The 17,867-nt window shown below is 38.1% G+C and overlaps 1 protein-coding gene across 1 annotated transcript in view; it reads right to left on the bottom strand.

The window, feature by feature from the left end:
• Window positions 1–17,867, bottom strand: part of TXLNB (taxilin beta) — a 43,718-nt gene that overhangs the window by 15,946 nt on the left and 9,905 nt on the right. Inside the window, exons 3-7 of the mRNA XM_006188500.3 lie at window positions 17,470–17,561; window positions 11,942–12,112; window positions 5,138–5,332; window positions 3,732–3,851; window positions 1,369–1,443 (exon numbers count right to left, since the gene is read on the bottom strand). Coding sequence (XP_006188562.2) covers window positions 1,369–1,443; window positions 3,732–3,851; window positions 5,138–5,332; window positions 11,942–12,112; window positions 17,470–17,561 — 653 coding nt within the window. The remainder of the gene's footprint in view (window positions 1–1,368; window positions 1,444–3,731; window positions 3,852–5,137; window positions 5,333–11,941; window positions 12,113–17,469; window positions 17,562–17,867) is intronic.

Consider the following 17,867-nt stretch of genomic DNA (forward strand, 5'->3'; position numbering starts at 1 on the left):
TGCTGTGAATGGGGCAGAGATAGAGCCAGAAGCTCTGACTTGATTCTCTGGAATCCCCCCGAGAAGTGCGTGGTCACACCTCCTTCCCCTGCGCCTGCTTCTGGTTAGAGAGCTGCCTCTGCCGGTCACCCACCCCACACCGTGATGCAATGAGTTCTGTGACCGCCTAAAGGACCACTTGGAGTTTGTAACTCTAGAGTTTAGTCTTTTAACTCTGAGTCCTTTGATTCTATTAATAGTGAAAAAAATATGGTTCCAATTCCTATGTAATTAGTATTTTAAAACTATTTTGATATATTATGTTAGTTCATCAGTGTGTTTGGTATACACATTGGAAAAGTGTGCTTTAGGAAGGTTAGATAATGAAATAATACGTATGTTTTTGTCTATGCAGTGGTATAATTTGTGATGCTAAGTTTCTTATTTTTCCTATTTAAAAAATGAACAAGCATTCATTGAACTTGTTCATTTATACAATGAACAATTTTTTTCACAGTGAACAAGTATTCAGAAGGCAGCACATAAACATTTACAAGTGAATTACTCAAATCTTAAATTAATGCTGCCCAGTTTGGAAGGCTTCTGATTTTCTCACCTTCTGTGACTGTGCTCTGTGTGACTTTATAGACCCTTTAGCACTTGAGCGTTTCTCCCAGTAGGGGAGCTAAAGTCCCTCTGTGGCCCGGCCATGGCAGGATAGGTCTCCTGGAACCTACCAGGGAACATTTGCCAGGAGAGGTAGAACCCCAAGGGCCCCGGAAGAGTGGATGGGCTTAGCTTTCCTCCGGACCCAGCTGTTGCATGAAGCTTTATTTTTGAGCCTGGAATACGAATTCCCATCGTCTAACACACACATGACATCATGAAACCAAATCAAAATGATTTCTGATTTGTCTGGAATTTCTAATCATTTGCCACTGACAAGGCCAACCTCTGATAGCACAAAAACTTGGGTGCTGACTCTATTTCTCTAATTTCCTTTTATCATCAGTAATATCAAACAAGCAAGGACATTTTCAGTATTGACAATTATAGATGGTGCATCTGAACAGTTGACAAATTTGATCCTTTCCTTAATAGGTTAATGAGTGTGGGGAGAGAGAGGACATATGAACAGATAGGTGAGGACCTGGCCACCAGCTTATTCTGATTGACCTTCATTTGTACGTCAACCTTTTGACTAGAGGTTGTTGGCACAGATCATTTGTTTTTCTTAGATATAACATTGTGCTTTTATTTTAACTTAAAAATAATAAATAGGAAGTTATTCTTCATTTCCAACTCCTGTCCCCACTTCCTCTGCCACATGGAAGGCCTTGTGCACAGCAAGAAGGGCACACCCCATGCATTGTTGTCCCCCAACTTCACCTGAGCCTGCAGGACTGTCTCCTGTTCCTTCAACACTTTGGCCTGAAGTTTCCACTCTGCTGCCTGGTTCAGCAACTGTGAGAAGAGAGAATGCATGGGAAAACTGTCACATTACCATTTTGTTGTAATTGGTGTGTAAACTGAATAACTTGCTAATTAATCCTTTTAAGTAATTTTTTTGGGGGGGATCTTTGTAAAGAATCTAAGGAAGTTGAGAAAACAACTAGTCTAAAAAGTTGAATTCTTAACTAAAAATTAGTGATTCTAATAGGAAAAAGGGAGAGAAAAATCTCCAACTCCAAGTATGAATTGCACAAAATTCAACCTCCCACCGAATTCTGGAACCTTCTGTAGCAATCCTGCCAACCACCATTCAGCCTCTGCTTGAACCTTTCCAGAACATCCTTACCTGGGACATTGTTCTGAGCAACTGTTCCTTAATATCAGACCATTGTTCTCCATCATACCCTGCATCAGAATCTCCTCGGGGGCATGTTAAAATGCAGATCCCTCTCAGAGAATATGTTAGGAAGCATAGGGTGTGATTAGAATCTGTATTTATAGCAAATGGATTAAAACCTGAGAATCACTGGGTTAGAAATCTGACCTATTATTGCAAATCCTGTATAAGGTTTACAAAGGAAGTCTCATCCCCTTTCCCTAAGGCAGCCCTTCAAATACAACCAAGGCCTTACAGCAAACACGATCAGAACTGGAACTGATGGGTTAAATTGTAAAAGTTGTTTTAGGCGTGAAAATGACACATATTTAGGTAAAACATTATTTTAACTTAAGATATATGTTCATTTACTCATCAACTTTGATGTAGGGCTATGATCTTTGTTTTGGGTATGGATCTTCTGATCAGAATTCAGAGGGTTTTTTTGGTTGCTGTTTTTTTGTTTTTACAGAAATCGTATCCATAATGTTTCATATAAAAGCTATAATTTTTTTCTATTTTAAATGATAGTGCTAGAACCTAAAGACCTAAGATATTTGTAAAGCAGCTTGATTGGATAATTCTTTTGAATTTTACAGCTTTTTTCCAGTCTTTTATAGCTGCTCACACCTAACCTGACAATTGTTTTTTGCTATTTGCCTACATCTAGTCTTTCAAAGCATTAAGCATGGTTTTCATAGAAACAACTCTTTCTTTTAACAACATATTTTGTCAGTTTATGTATCATTCTGTTGGTTTACATCATACAAAACCAAGGATAACTGGAAAGAGAAGGTTTGGGAGCAGAGACTCGATTCTTGGTAACCTACATCTTACTTAATTGGACAACTTACTTAATTGGAATACCTCTCTACATGTAGACAGAGTGGCTAACTAGCCACAGGATTCAACATGCTATGGACATCTGTCAGTACGCTTACAGGGAATGGTGAATACCATGGAACAGCTGGTTAGTCAGTCAGGTGACTGTCAGTTAAGAAGTTTCTATTTTATTTCAAGATAGGTTGACATAAATTTTTCCTTTTTGTTTACCCCTATTGTAAAAAAAAAAAAAGTCCATTTTTAAAATCAGAACAAAAACAATAAAAATCATTATTTTTAAAAACTTGGAGATATCTTTTTTCTTATCCAAGTTAGTCTTGACCTCTCCATCTGTAAAAGGGGTTATATATGTTCCTCTGTGCCTCCCAGAGGGTAGTGAAGATTAATTATGATAGACGTGCAACTGACTCACTGTATAAGAGGTCTGAGGCATCTGCGGAGTGGGAGACCTGCAGCGCCCTCTCTGGCCAACTGAGTGGTTCAACATGCTTTTGCTACCCTAATCTTTTCCTATTTCTGGAGGGTGCCAAGCTGGTTCCAGCATCAGGACCTTTGTCTCTGATATAGACACTGCTGCTGGAGACCTCCGCTCTGATCCCCTCTCAGCAGGCAGGGTGCAGCTCAAGCATGCTCCCCTCCTGGAGGCCTTCCTAATCACTCAGGCTAAAGTAGGCCCCCTCCTTCTGCCCCTTCTCAGTGCCTCCTTATTTCCCTAATAGCACTTATTATTATCTGAAATTGTCCTTCCTTGTTTGTTTGCTTGTTTATTGCCCGTCTCTTCCCAGTTAATTGTCTGCTGGGATGTGACCTGCTCCCTCCTGTTCGCTGCTACACTCCAGCACTGGGAATGGTGTGTAGCATCTTGAAAAAGATTTGTTGAATGGATGCATGACTATTTTATGTAAAAAACACTGTAGGTACAGTGCCTCCTGCTGGGCTGCCCAGTCTCATTTCTCCAGGGAAGCTTAAGCTCTTTTCTCATCAGTCTAGTCCTCTATGACCATCACCAGAAACAGCTTTCTCAGGGGTCCTCTGACTCCGAGGCAGACCAGACAAGTACACAGATGCAGGTGATAAGTACATATTCCTTTTCGCGCTTGTGTTGCTCCTCTGCTTCCTTCATCATTTCTTGTGCCTGCTCGAGTTTTGCATCCACCAGCTTCTGCTGCAGCTCTCTGTGTTTAAATATTTTGTCCAGATGCTGAGGAAAAATAAAGTGCACACATCACGCTTGACTTATTATTACTGGTGCTGAAAAATGTAAAATAAAAAAGCAATGTTGACATAGACACATTTTCTCTGGATTTTAAGATTGAAAAAAAGAGAGGAGTTGGCACCACTTATGGTTTCGTATAAAAGCCCCAAGTTGGTGGAGTCCCCTGCATTTTTCACTACCCGAAAATGGCTGCAAAAGGTGGAGGTACCAGAGTTCACAGAGCTCAGCAATGCTAACTCCAAAAGGTCCCAACGTTATTTTTCTGAAGTTGGTAACTATCAGATACGATGCTAGTTATTATGCTAGACAGCACAGACAGTGATGTGTATTGCAAAGGCCACTGCACCATCTCTTGGTAGTTTGACTCTTTCAATGACTATAAAACCACTTTTAATCACAACATTAATGCAGTTTGTCATGGTGAATCCTCCTCCATGTTCTTGCCTCAAGGGTTGTGAGGAAGCCCTGAGGTATTGCCTGTGGCCCTGGGTCCAGGACTGAGGCAGGAACCCCCTGACTTCAACTCTGTTGCTCTGGTGGGCAAGATAAGATTGAGGGTCACAGATAAACTGATGTGCAAATGTGCCTCCTCTGCACCTTTTGACTTTTTGATTACCTTGAAAAGAAGCTTCCAACTCTGCCTCATTATGGAGAATTTCTTGCTCATTAGGAGGTCCCACTGGCAAGAGGACATGTGGAATTCTATCCTTGGGCCTTACTTAGAACCAATCCCAGGAATATACACCTAGTCTACCAGCAGTTCCCATCTGAGATCTCTGGGAAGAGTATGGACATTTTCTTTTCATCTTCTTCCCTTTTATTTTTGCCTGCTCTCCTCTGGAGCAGGACTGATCTTGATCTTATATAATACTGTTATTGGCTTGTGGGATATGTACAACGAAGAATTTTAATTTAGATGACATGGTGATTCTTAGGAGGGAATGTGTGAGATCTTTTTTGGCTCAGTATGGGGTGTTTAAAAAGGCTGAGAAACATTGTTTTCAGGGATAACTGTGCTCATGGCCCATCGCTTTCTATTTATTGTCTTTCCTTTGCAGTGATTCCAGTTTTGAAGAAATCCTGTATGACTTTCAGCCAGGTATTTTGTAATACCATCTGTTTTTATTTTGGCTAGTGAAAGAAATCTGATCCTAAATATTAATCAATTGAGAGAGCTGGCCATAACTTTGTTATTAACCAAGTTCCCCACCGCCACAGCCCAGATGCAGATCTGTATGCAGGGCTTCTCAGTTGTTTGATGTGGTTCTCACCTCCTCTCTGAGCTCATACTGATCAATGATGCTTTTCAGTTTCTCTGCAAGCTCTGTGTTCTCCTGACACAGCTTCATATTGCGCTCACTCTGCTGCTCAATCTGGGCCTGGATGTCTGTCAGGGTACTCTGGAAATGACTCGTAATCTCCTTCCTTTTCTCTTCTTCCTCACGTGCCCGCTGAAGTGTTTCTTCCTGTGGATAGAAAGCAAACTCTTCCATTATGCCATTTTATAAGCACCCTGGGTTTACAGAACTCAGGGTTTGGTCAATGAAAGGAGATTAGTGTGCAGGGTTAAGTAGGATATTTTTCCTCTGTTCCCTAGAGGTAACATTGCTCAGCCCCAAAATAAATGTTTGAGCAAAGGTTTCAGTTGTGAATAGACAGTCACTCAGAGCAGGTGCAGCAAGGGCCTTGAATTTGATAGCTGGTGATGAATAGTCTTGTTTTAAAGATGACGAGTCTCCTGCTGAGTGAATAAAGTACATCAATTTCTAACAAACATGCAGTTATAAGGTTTTGCTCTCTTGGCTGTGGCCTGGGAAAAAGGCCACTCAGTTTTACTGATTGATGGGACAGATCATGTGTTCCCTTGGTTTGGCACAGAAAGAAGAACAATAGATCTTATGTTCCTCTATAAAAAGATGGCATATTAATCATGTGTTCCCCAAATTCTTGTATTCCCTCAATTTTGTAAGTATAAGTGATCACAATATAAACTTTTTCTTAGTTAAAAAAAAAGCTTTCACTAAAAAGCTTGGGAAGGAAACTAAGATAACCATAGGTGAATTATAGTAATTCAAGAATGTCAAAGGCAATCTGAGAAAATATGCTGGATATTTTATTTTTGAAGGAACAATCATTCCACATGTCACATAGAGTAATTGAAATGTTCAATGTAACTTTTGAATCTGAAAGCAATATTAAGTTTCAAATCTTCTTTAACTCTAAAGTGAAACATGTAATTTTCCCCTCTCCCGCTTTGTTAACACTTAAGAATTAGAAATTAACTTTTATATCATTTCTGTTCTCTTTTCTCCTAAATCAGAACTCCCCCTTCATTGCTAACTACTAACAATGTAACCAAATTTCCCCCATATCTATATTGAGAATTATTTGCTTTGTGATTATTCATCTCATTCTTTTAGAATAAAAGGGTTTAATCCTGCAACATGACACCAAAGATAGAGACACTGCTGACAAGTGATACAGACATTTTAGGATTCCTTTCAGTTCTGATTAATTGTTATTATGAAAGCTTGCTTCATTGTTGGCAAGTAAAATTATACTGCATTTAGTTGCCTATCACGATGAAGTTATATAACAGGATTTTTAAAAAGAAGTACTGATTGAAACAGAAGTAATTGTGCAAATCCTTATTATGATAGTAGAATAATGTGATCAAAATAAAAACTGATGCTGAAAATATATGCTCTGGAAATATTTTAATTTATCATTAGGTGTCTCCTTTCTTCTACAATATTAACACATTTTCTAGCTCTAATATGACTCTTAGTATCAGAATCATAATTTTTCATGGAATAAACATTGAGTGGGAATTTCTTACGGATATTGTATAAGAAATTTATACTTCCTAATCTGAAGAAATTAGCTGTTGGAGATATTATTTCCCTGAACTTTGTATGCTAACACTTACTACATGTATTTTACTAAAAGTAATTATGGCCATCTGTTAAGAGCAATTGAATATACATATGACAGTGATTGTTTCCTTATTAAGTGATTAGTTTAGAAGCCAACAACTTCCTACTCATAGAGTTACAGTCCATAACCTGAATGCCATTTGCGTTCATAATTATTCCATCCATGAATGAATGAGTAAATGAAAGAATCATCCCATATTACCCAGAAAGTCTGAGTTTTTCACTGGCCACTGGCTACAGAAAGAAGGTATAGCTGTTAGTATGGCATTAAACACGTGTCAGACCATCATAGCACCCAATCCTAGCCCACAAAATGGCATCTTTCATTTTACATTACGTTGTTTTTCAATGAGAGAAAAATAAACCTACTGCAATCTTATAAAATTTGGAGTCCATTCATCAAGAAAATGCAATCATTTAGACAATGTCTGAGATTAAGTTTTCTTTTCTTTATCATGAACATAATTCAAAGTGAAAATTAATAATGCAAAGAAGATTGAGGGACAAAATTTGAAATAACTTAAGAAAACAACTTTGCAAGCATCACTGTGCATTTTAGAACCAATGCTGTGTCTGGCACACAATCCATAGGTATTCAGTAAATGTATATTTAATGAATCAATGAATTGTTAATTTACATGTAGACATACGAGTAGTTTGGACTAGAAGATTCCTATAGTCTTTTCCACATTAAAATTTTGTGATATTCTGATAACAAATCCTACCTATTTCTTTACTAAAATCGTGTTGCCTGAGACACCCATTTCTTACAGGGCAGTTCTTTTACAGTACAATTTGAAGCTCAGATTAATTGCTTCAAATATATGTAGTATGTTGTTGAAATAAACCTATATCTCGGACTTTCACTGGTCTTTTTCTAAATTATCTTAAACTATGAGATTTTCATGCAGCTTTTTTGACTCATTGAAGAATTAGTTTTAATAAGGAATAGTGAAAGTTAAATTTTACAGTGGTAGAAAGAGCCTAGATATGCATTCTCTTTCTATAGCTTCCCAAACTCCTAGCATGTATAATTTTGATTCAGATATACTTAGGTTATTTCACTAATATGGCCAAGGAAGCTCATACCACCCTGACCCCTCTGTAGATGACAGCTGTAAACTCTGGACGAAACAACTACTTAAAGACATTGGAGAGTAAACAAAATCAGGTGGATTCTGGAGGGAAGTCGACACCTGTAGAAAGGGAATGGTATATTGTAAGTCTCCCAGTTTATATGGCTTTAGCTTGAGGGAGGACTGCAGTTGGTGGCTGCATGGAATGGGCAAGACTCTCATAGAAAACCTACCATCTTTCTGGCCTGAAGAATGAGAGTACAGAATGCCAGAAACTACAGCTACTAGAAGGTAAGGGGAGATTCCCAGGAAAGAGAGAGTTATGGAAAGAGAGCCCTAAATTCTATAAATAAACTCTGTCCAAATCTTTAACTGACCTTGAACCACACACGTGTAAGGCAGACTCAAAGCAGCCTAGCTAAAGGAAAAAAAAAAAAGGAACTGAAAGTAGAGCTGCTGCACAAGAGAGAGATTTGTAGTTTGACTCTAACCAAGTTACTTGTCTGCTTAAAAAAAATCAACATTCTTCAAGGAGTATTATAGAGTCCATATTCTCTACAGCATAACAGCCACAACATTCAGGGTATAATCTATAGTAACTTGACATATGAAGAACCAAGAAAATGTGACTCATTCTCAAAAGAAAAAGAGGAGGCCTATTCCATAAAGACATAGATGTGGAATCAGCTGACAAGAAATTTTAAAGCAGGCATTATGATTATGCTCATTGATACAAAGGAAAATATTATCTCAATAAATGAAAAGATAGGAACTCTCAGGAGAGAAGAATACTCTGTAAGGAAGAACAAAATGGAAATTCTGGAGTTAAAAGTTACAAAATATGAAATTTTAAAATCACTGGATGGACTTAGAGCAGAATAGAGATAACAGGGGAAAGAGTCAGTGAATATTAAAATAGACCAATGATCTAATCTGGGTATAAAAGGAAAATAGTATTGGTGAAGAACATGGAGAGAGACTCAAGGACCTGTGGAATAATTTCAATTGTTCCAATGTAAATGGAGTTAGAATCTTAGAAGGAGAGAGAGAGAATGGGGCAGAAAAACTATTTGAAGAAATAATGGCTAAAAGCTCCCCAAATTTGGGGAAAGACATAATTACAGGTATAAGAGCTCAGCAAATCCCAAGTAGGATAAATATGAAGAAAATCACACCTGGGCATAAAGAAGTTGAAGATCTGAAAACCAAAAATACATAGAAAAACCTTGAAAGTAGCCAGAGATAAATGACATATCACATACTGGGGAACAATAATTCAAATTATTGTTGATTTTCATCAGAAAGTATGGAGGCCAGAATACAGAATCTATAAAAGGCTGAGTGAAAGAAGGAAAAGGGAAAAAATCTTGTCAACCCAGAATTCTATATCCAATGAACATAGCCTTAAATCATAAAAGCAAAATAAAGACATTTTTAAATATATGAAATAAGAGAATTAGCCTATGCTGTACGAAATGCTAAAGGAGGTTCTTCAGGCTGAAGGGAATGACACCAGACAGAAGTGTAAAGCTTCAGAAGGAATAAAAAGCATCAAAAATTGTAAATATCTGGGTTAAAAATAGAAGACAGTTTTTGCCTTTAACTTAAAAAAAATGTGTAATTGTTTAAAGTAAAAATTATAACATTGTCTCATGGGCTTTATAAGTGTATGTAAATGTAAAGATGGGGGTAGTAAGTGAACCTATTTATTTGTAATGTTTCTACATATTATGTGAAGTGATACAGTATTAACTCCAGACTGTGAAAGGTTAATAATGTATATAATAATCATAGAGCAACTACTAAAAATAGAAAGAGGTATAATTAAAAATCCAAGAGATAAATTAAAATAAGAATTTAAAAATATTCAAATAATACAAAAGAAGGCAGGAAAAGAATGGAGGAACAGGAAACAGGTGACAAATAATAAAATGGAAGATGTATATCCGCTCCAATAATTACATTATATGTTAATGACTGCTGCTTCAATTAAATGGCAAATATTACAGGAATGAAAAGAAGCAAGGTTGAACTATATACTGTCTATAACAGACGCACTTTAAATATAAAGACCCAGGTTGAAAATAAGCGTATGGAAAAAGATATACCATGCACGCAATAAAAGTAAGAAAACTGGAGTGGCTGAATTGGTATCAGATAATATAGACATCTATAGTGATAAAACAGCCAATTCATCAAGGAGGTGTAAAAATCATCATTGTATATGCACATTATATTAATGCCTCAAAATACATGGAGCAAAATTTGACATAATTAGAAGAAGTAGCCAATCCCACAGTTACAGGAGGAGACTTTTAACACCCATCCTCCAGCAACTGATAGAACAACAAGACAAACATTCAATAAAGACATAAATAATCTAGAGCTAACTGTTACTTATGCAACACTATACCTAACATCTGAAGAATGGGCATTCTTTCCAAGTGCATATAGTATGTTTATCAAGATAGACCAAAAATGATGGTCTATAAGAATTAAATAACACTTCTAAATAATCCATGGGTCAAAGAAGTAATCAGAAGGAAAATAGAAAATATTTTGGATTTGAATCTTGATTTTGGCACTTAAAATATGCGTGACCTTAGGCAACTGACTTGGATTGCTGAGTCTCAGTTTCTTCAATAAAATGGAGATACTAACCCTCATAGGGTTGTTGTGAAGATTAAATACAATACCATATGTAAAGCACTTAACACAAGTCCTCGCATAACAATGATACTTAATTCCATTGTCCATAATGGAAGCCACTACTGAGGGTGCCTGCGTACACCTACCAGGTCTCCTGCCACTTCCATCATTCTGTCTTTGAATGCTGTCCAAAAAGACCAAGCCATATCATTGCACTCCTTAAATATCTTTGTTGATAAATCTTCTCGCTTTGTCTGATTTAATTCTTATCTCCTTACCGTACATCATTACTGAAAGCCAGGAGATTTATGCAAACACAAAGTGCTATTACTCGGTTACATATCAAGCTGGGGATGATGCTCCCATTCTCGTCTACCCTGGGTTTTGATGGTCCTCGTGCAATGATTAAAGAGATGCCAGAAACTCATCTCCTACAACTTGTAATTTGAGAGAGTTCATCACACTGGCCTCTCATTTCCTAGATATCAAAAAACAATTTTGGAATACAAGGAGCTATTACCCTATTCTATTCTTCTCCCTAACTCCGTTGTACAAACTCAGTAATGATCTTAATCTGTTTCTTAAAGTATCTTTTTAAAAAACACATGTAATAATAACTATCTCACAGGAATATTGATGTCTAATTAATTCTTGTTTGTTGAAAGCTTTAGGATCTTCGGCTGGAAGGCGGATTGTGGAGCATGCAGTATTATCTTGGAGAGCACTGCATCTTGCTTCATTGAATGGAGCTAGTGTCTGTGTGTAATCAAATTAACCACACTGCTAGAGGCTTACACTGTAATTAATGAAACCCATGCGGACTGAGTGAACTGATCAGTCTATTATTTTTAGATTGAATAATTAAGCTTGAAGAGCTTCAGTGTTTTCCCAAGTAGCTTCCTTTTTTCAGATGACTATTGACATTTTGGCTCTCAATCTTGTCTTATCCTGTCGGTTAGCTTTGTGTCAATTTATTTCATGTCCTGCAATTTTCATTATCATACAAAAACGATGAATTTTTATAAATTTTAATTTAAAGAGTAGAACTAAGGGCCTACCTTAAAAAAACAAAAGAAAACAAACTCCACATAAGAAAAAGGTAGGAGGAATGTGACACATTTTATTAAAGGTTTGCTCTGTGTCAGGTACTATGTGGGCATCTTACCTATGTGACCTCATTTAATTTTTCCCCAAACACACAATGAGGTTGGTATAATCCCCATTTTGTGGATGAGGTAACAGGCTTGGGAGGTAAAATAATTTAATGCAGGTCACAAGTGAGCAAGTGGTAAGGCTAGTACTTGAACCCAGGTCTCTCTGATTCCAAAACTCACACCCTTACCATGAGTAGTGGAAGCCTGTGTCTAGGCAGCATGCAAGAAATTGGGTCGCGTGGGGCCTTGGGGACACGTACCTTCAGTGTCTTGTTGTGTCTCTGCAGCTCCCGGCACAGGCTCTCCAGTTTGCTTCGAGCGAGGACAGCCCTACTGTGCTCACTTTGTAACTGGTCCTTTTCCTTTTGGATCTGTACCTGTTTCTTTTGTAGGAGTTTTAACTTCTTTTGCTCAGTGCGATGTTCATCCAGCTAGACATGGGTGTGCAAACGTGAAAGAAAATGGAATCTATTTTAAGTCGATGGAAAAGGAGTAAGAGAGGAAATGCCTCAAGGTCACTCTGTGCTTGTTTGGATAGCACTGTCCCTGCGGAATCCGATGAACTTCGTAAATGTTGCCTTTTGTAGGTACAGTTTTATGAGCATGACATTTATAGGTTTTTCCTTCATCGTTATTATTATTGATCTCTTTTACTTTGCTCTTCTTTTTGGTGGTCTAGAAATAGTTTCATCTTTCTTGAGTCCGTCTAATGACGCCAGTCAATATAGAACGGCATGTCTCAGGATTCACAGTAATGCCTTGAGTTAGGAAAGTGGTCAGTGGTGTGTCTGCTTGGTTTACATTTAATTCTGACAATTCTTTCTCAAAACAAGCTTTAGCAACTATTTTTAAAAATAGGAAAGTGAAAAAGAATATGAAAATGAATATATGTATATTCATGTATGACTGAAAAGTTGTGCTGTACGCCAGAAATTGACACAGCATTGTAAACCAAGTATAACTCAATTTAAAAATAAATAAATAAAAAAAAAATAGGAAAGTGAAAAGCAGCTTCCTGGTAAATAGAAGATGCAGTCTGGGGGTTGTGAGAAAGGAGGAGAGGAGAATGTACCTCTCAAATACATAAGCACTGATGATTTGTCACCAAAGTTTCAGAAACAGCCACTGCACAACTCAGCAGCCCTCATGGCAAACATCTGTAGAAAGCCTTGCTCCCACCCACTCCCACCCCTTCCTGCACCCTCCATGCTCGTGGCGAGTAAATCATGACCCATGTTTCTGCTGAGCACAGGTGACACCTCTTCTCACTCCTCCAGCAGCCACAGCCAGAGTATCAGGGGCACCGTGAAAAATGAAACAAGGACCCCTGGGCTTTACATCTAGGAGTGCTAAAGTTCTGGGGTAGGAGTGTCAGATAAAATGTGGGACACCTAGTTAAATTTGAATTTCAAATAAATAAGGAATAAGTTTTTAGTAAAAGTATATTCAAAGTATTACATGGGATGTACTTTTACTAAAAAAATTGTTGGTTTACTTGAAATGCAGAGTTAACTGGGCATTCTGTATATTTAGCTGGTAAATTTGGCAGCAAATTTTACGGAATTCTAGTTGGAGTGGGGGAGTTTGGGGTTTAACCGCCAGAGACTAGCGTAATAAAAGTGTGGATCTCAGACTGACAATCAGTGTGGCCAGGTGCAAACTGGAACCCTTTGTCCATAGCTGTTTCCTGTGCTGTACTTAGTTCCCTCAGGCATGAATGGTGCGTAAGCCAGGTGGGTGCTCGTCCTAATAATGGCCTTGTTGGCTAATGAAGAGGAAAAGGCCTGGGAGCCCTTGGGTGCTTCAGGACCCCAGGTGCTCCTGGTCCCTTGAAGAGCTGGATGCAAATGGGTATGCACACAAAGTTCTGATACGTGTCTCAGATACCCTGTCTTGAAAAAGGGTTTATTCTTTCTGAACTAGAACAACAGGACTGTCATACTGTCTTCAGCTGACATCCCACCACACTGAAATGTCCATAATAAACCCTTGCCAGATTAAGCTGGGGATATTCACACATGATATTCCATCTTCAGACTTAAGGGCAGTTTTTACTTACTAGTAAGAATTAGCATCAGGGAAAACCAGGCCATTATTACTATTAATGTTGATTGAAATTGGTATCCTCCTTGAGGTTCGGTTGGGAAATCAATGATATTTTATTGTGTGTCTTTCATGCTAACCTCATTTTGCACTGTAGTTATTAGATAGGGGTGAAACTTCTCGTGCTTCCGTTTGGACTTTATATGTCCTTTCCTGAAACTTATATATTGTTATTATTCTTACGGCCATTATGATTTGGACCTTGGAAGATTAAACCATCTGTCAGTGCTTCTCACCCTTAGCATCAGAGCTTGCGGGTCAGGTAAGTGTTTGCTGGGGGGGCTGTCCTGTGCACTGCAGGCTGTTTAAGCAGCGTCTCTGGCCCCTACCCACTAGATGCTGGCAGCAACATCGATTGTGACGTCCAGAACATCTCCAGACAGATGTTGCCTACTGTCCCGTGGCGGGCAAAACCGCCCCTGTTTGGGGGAACACTGCTCTACACGGATTTATTTGAGCATCAAGAGGATGAAACCTTACCTGTGTTTCATCAGTTGGAAGAGGTGATTTGTGCTTGCTCGTTGACCATTTAATGTTCTAGCTTTACTGCAAGATCATTTACATTTGGAATTTACCCAGGTCTATCTTGCTTTGCTCTTAAGAAAACCCCTTAAATTTCTGACAATTTTTTTTTAGAGTGTGGCTAATTTTGTTCAAATACTTCAGATTTATGTGAATGCTTATGGGGTTTCTTAATGAATGAAAGCAAACATATTGCAACTGAGTCATCTTCAGTCAAATGCGGGCTTAGTGATTTAATAATGTATTTAGACATGGTTCTTCTGTATAATTATAACAGGCATATAGGATTTTATCTGCAATTTCTCTTATTCTCTCTCTGTTATTATGCTAAAAAAGTAAAATTAATGCCAAGTACTAAATTAGAGTAGTATTAGTAATGTTGGTTGTGACTATTTTAAAATTGAGGAAATTTATAAAAATATTTCTTCCAGGTCATTTCTTAATTTAGTCACGAGATGTCCTTATTTATTAATGAATATATACAATAGTTGATGATATTACAGGATTTAGAATCTATAAGGATGCATGAGCTAGAGTGACAGTTTGATTCACAGCTTTGAAATTTAATGATTTATTCTATGTTAACACTTATATTTCAGACACTCTATATTAATATCCAAATCAGTGAGCAGGGAAATAGGTTTTAGTCTCCAAGTAGAAGACTGAAATTCTTCATAATTTTTCCTTTCTGAAAAGGATATGTAGTGGGTCTTGGGGGTCAATCTTTTCCTATTCATTTTTCCTAGCACAATCTTTTGGGTTTAAAAGTTTACTACAGGATGTGATACAAATGCCAAAGTATTGTAAGACTTGAATTGACTGGGATCTCTGGAAAGGGGTTGACTGCTTGGCTAGGAGAGTGAGTGGGTTCAGAGAGTTCCCGGAGACCAGGGTGAACAGCCCTGACTCATGAAGGAAATCGTGGGCAGACTGGATAAGTGATTCTTCTCTGATGTCCTGCTGTGAGGCCACAGCACCGTAAATAGAATGTTGCCTAGTTCATCCAAGTATGGAACATGGCCTTAGAAACCAAATGTGAATGGCCTTGATATGAGTAAGTAAATTGAAGGGCGAAGAGAAATCAATGTAGTAATTATTGAAAAGAGCAAGGATAGACAAGGTGAGGGTAGGGGCCAAGTTTTGGAGAAAATGTCTGTTTTTGACACCTACCATTGTATGTCACTGAAATTGTTCATGAGTGGTTAACCACCAATATTAAACAAGTTGCAATAAAATTGATACACTAATACTTGCTTTATAAATTTCTACCATTCTTTTGGAAAGCCATATGACCATTAAAAGAAAAGCATTTATCCTGCTTGATGTAGTAATCCCAATTCTGGAACTTTTTCCTAGGGGAGGGGGAGGGAACAAATCTCTTATGCATGATGGTGTTCACTGCAGCCATATCTGGTAAAACAGACAGTGAGAGGAATCTAAATGTCCCCAAATCAGAGATCCAGTGGATAAAGCCAATTAATGGAAAATGACATAGCTTTGACAAAATATAATTATGAAGACTGTAACTATGTGGGAATATGTCTGTCATATGAACCAAAAAGACAGATACTAAATTATATGTAACTTATGATGGAAGTTATACCAAAGGAATCTCTGCATGTATAACAGAACTGGAAAGGAAGACAGATAAATCCGTTTGTGTTTTAGATTATAGAATTAGAGATATTTTTACTTGTGTATTCAGCATTTTCCTTATATCTTTGTTATGTGGTTTATGTGATTAAAAATAATTTAGCACTACTGTTGACACAGTTAAGCAGTCACCAGTCATACAGGGTTTCAGAATTTCTCTGGGTCTACTGCATGACAGTTCAGCATAACACAATGTGTCAACATACGAGGAAGAAAGGAAAGAACAAATGGAGATCACATGACTCATTAGAGTGAAAAAGAAGGAAAACAAGTCACTCATCAAACCCTACTCCATCAATAGGGATAAGATGCAACCAGAGACCTGAGGGGTTTGTGGGCCTGAAACTTCCTCAGTTCTGGAGATTTTCTTAAAAAAAAAAAAAAAAGAGAGGGAGAGGGCATTACGTTCAGGGCCTGAGAGGGGCCCTAACTCAGACTTCTTTGGCTGCAAGGTAAATCTGCCTTCAGGGCCAGTTCGACCTACCATCTGGAGGAATTGTTTTGTTGGGTGTGTAGGCTTAAGATTCATTCTCCTGTCACTGCTTCTCCAAAAGAAATAAATGGAACAATTCTTTTAAGGAAAATCAGAAATAAGAGAGAGGCAGAGAGAGAGGCATGTTGCCCAGCTTCCCTCAAGAAGACACCACATCTCCACAGTGGGTCTCATACTCCCCAGGGTGGTGCACGGACCTCAGGGGTAGCTCCTTTAGCCAGTTTTTGTGAGGGTTCACTGAAACTAGGGGTCCTGCCTTCACTGAACCCTCCCCCTTTTTCCCAACTGGCCCGTTGTAGGAGTATTGGCCAGGAGACAATCCATCTCATGGATTCCCTGAAGTCTAGGAGGGGCTTCCCTTCCTGCCAGCTGCCCTAACTTATTCAAAGGCAGACTGCATGGGGAGGACCTAGAAATGGAAACAAAATAATCCACGTCAAATGCTTTGCCATTGTGAGGGACAGGGTGTAGATCAAAGAGAATGAATGAATGAATGCATGCGTGAATGAATAAATGGAGAAATAAATAAATAAAGTCATTAAGAACAAACGAGAATGTGTCACAAACTGAGGGGTGGGATTAACTCAACCCTCTGCCTTCCTGAGGGGACACCGCCACCCCCCTCCCTCAAAAAACCTGGGCATAAGAACTAGATGAAAGTTTGCCTTTATGTCAAGTGTATTTCTGTTTTATTGCAAAGTCAAAAAGAACTTTAAAATAGTCACAATTTTTAATCATCTATAATTCTTTCTTCTATCCCCCAAATTATGCACATAACTGAAGGTGGAGTAGACCCCAACTCTATTCCCTTTCTTCCTTTTGCTGTTATTCCTCAGTTTTCCTATTTTTCTTTTCTTTTCCTTTTTTTTTTTAATTCTGCCTTTCTGAATTCTGGCTTTGTCTTGCCGGAGGTAACCAGCCATGGTCTATAGAGATGTACCTGAAAACTAACAGCCTGTTTTTCTCAGCTCTAACCAGAGCTTCAATCTTTCTGACAAAAAGGGCCAAAGAACTTACCAATTCAGCATACTTCTTGAATAAAAAATCAAGCTTTTCCTCAGGTGTTTGCAACTTGTTCAGATTTTGCATTAGCAGGTTGGCTTCTTTGCCTTAAAAGAAAACAAAAATCATAAAGATAATTTTTAAAATGTGTTGAACTTGAAGTCAGATGATAAGGACTAGAATCTCAGGTTGTACACTTGTTAGCTACTAAACAACCTTGGCCAAGACTTCTAGACCATGGCTGGTTACCTGCTTAACCCGTTGGAGCTGCAGGTATAATTTTTTTTTCCGGGTAAGAAGGAATAACGCCTACTTTACAGAATAAGTAAGGATTAGTGAGAACTTCGTAAAAATGTGTGGCACAGTGTCAGGCTCATGGTAGATTCTCAATAAATGTCTGCTATAAGAGTAGT

The sequence above is a fragment of the Camelus ferus genome, chromosome 8, assembly GCF_009834535.1.
Source record: "Camelus ferus isolate YT-003-E chromosome 8, BCGSAC_Cfer_1.0, whole genome shotgun sequence".
Lineage (NCBI taxonomy): Eukaryota > Metazoa > Chordata > Mammalia > Artiodactyla > Camelidae > Camelus > Camelus ferus.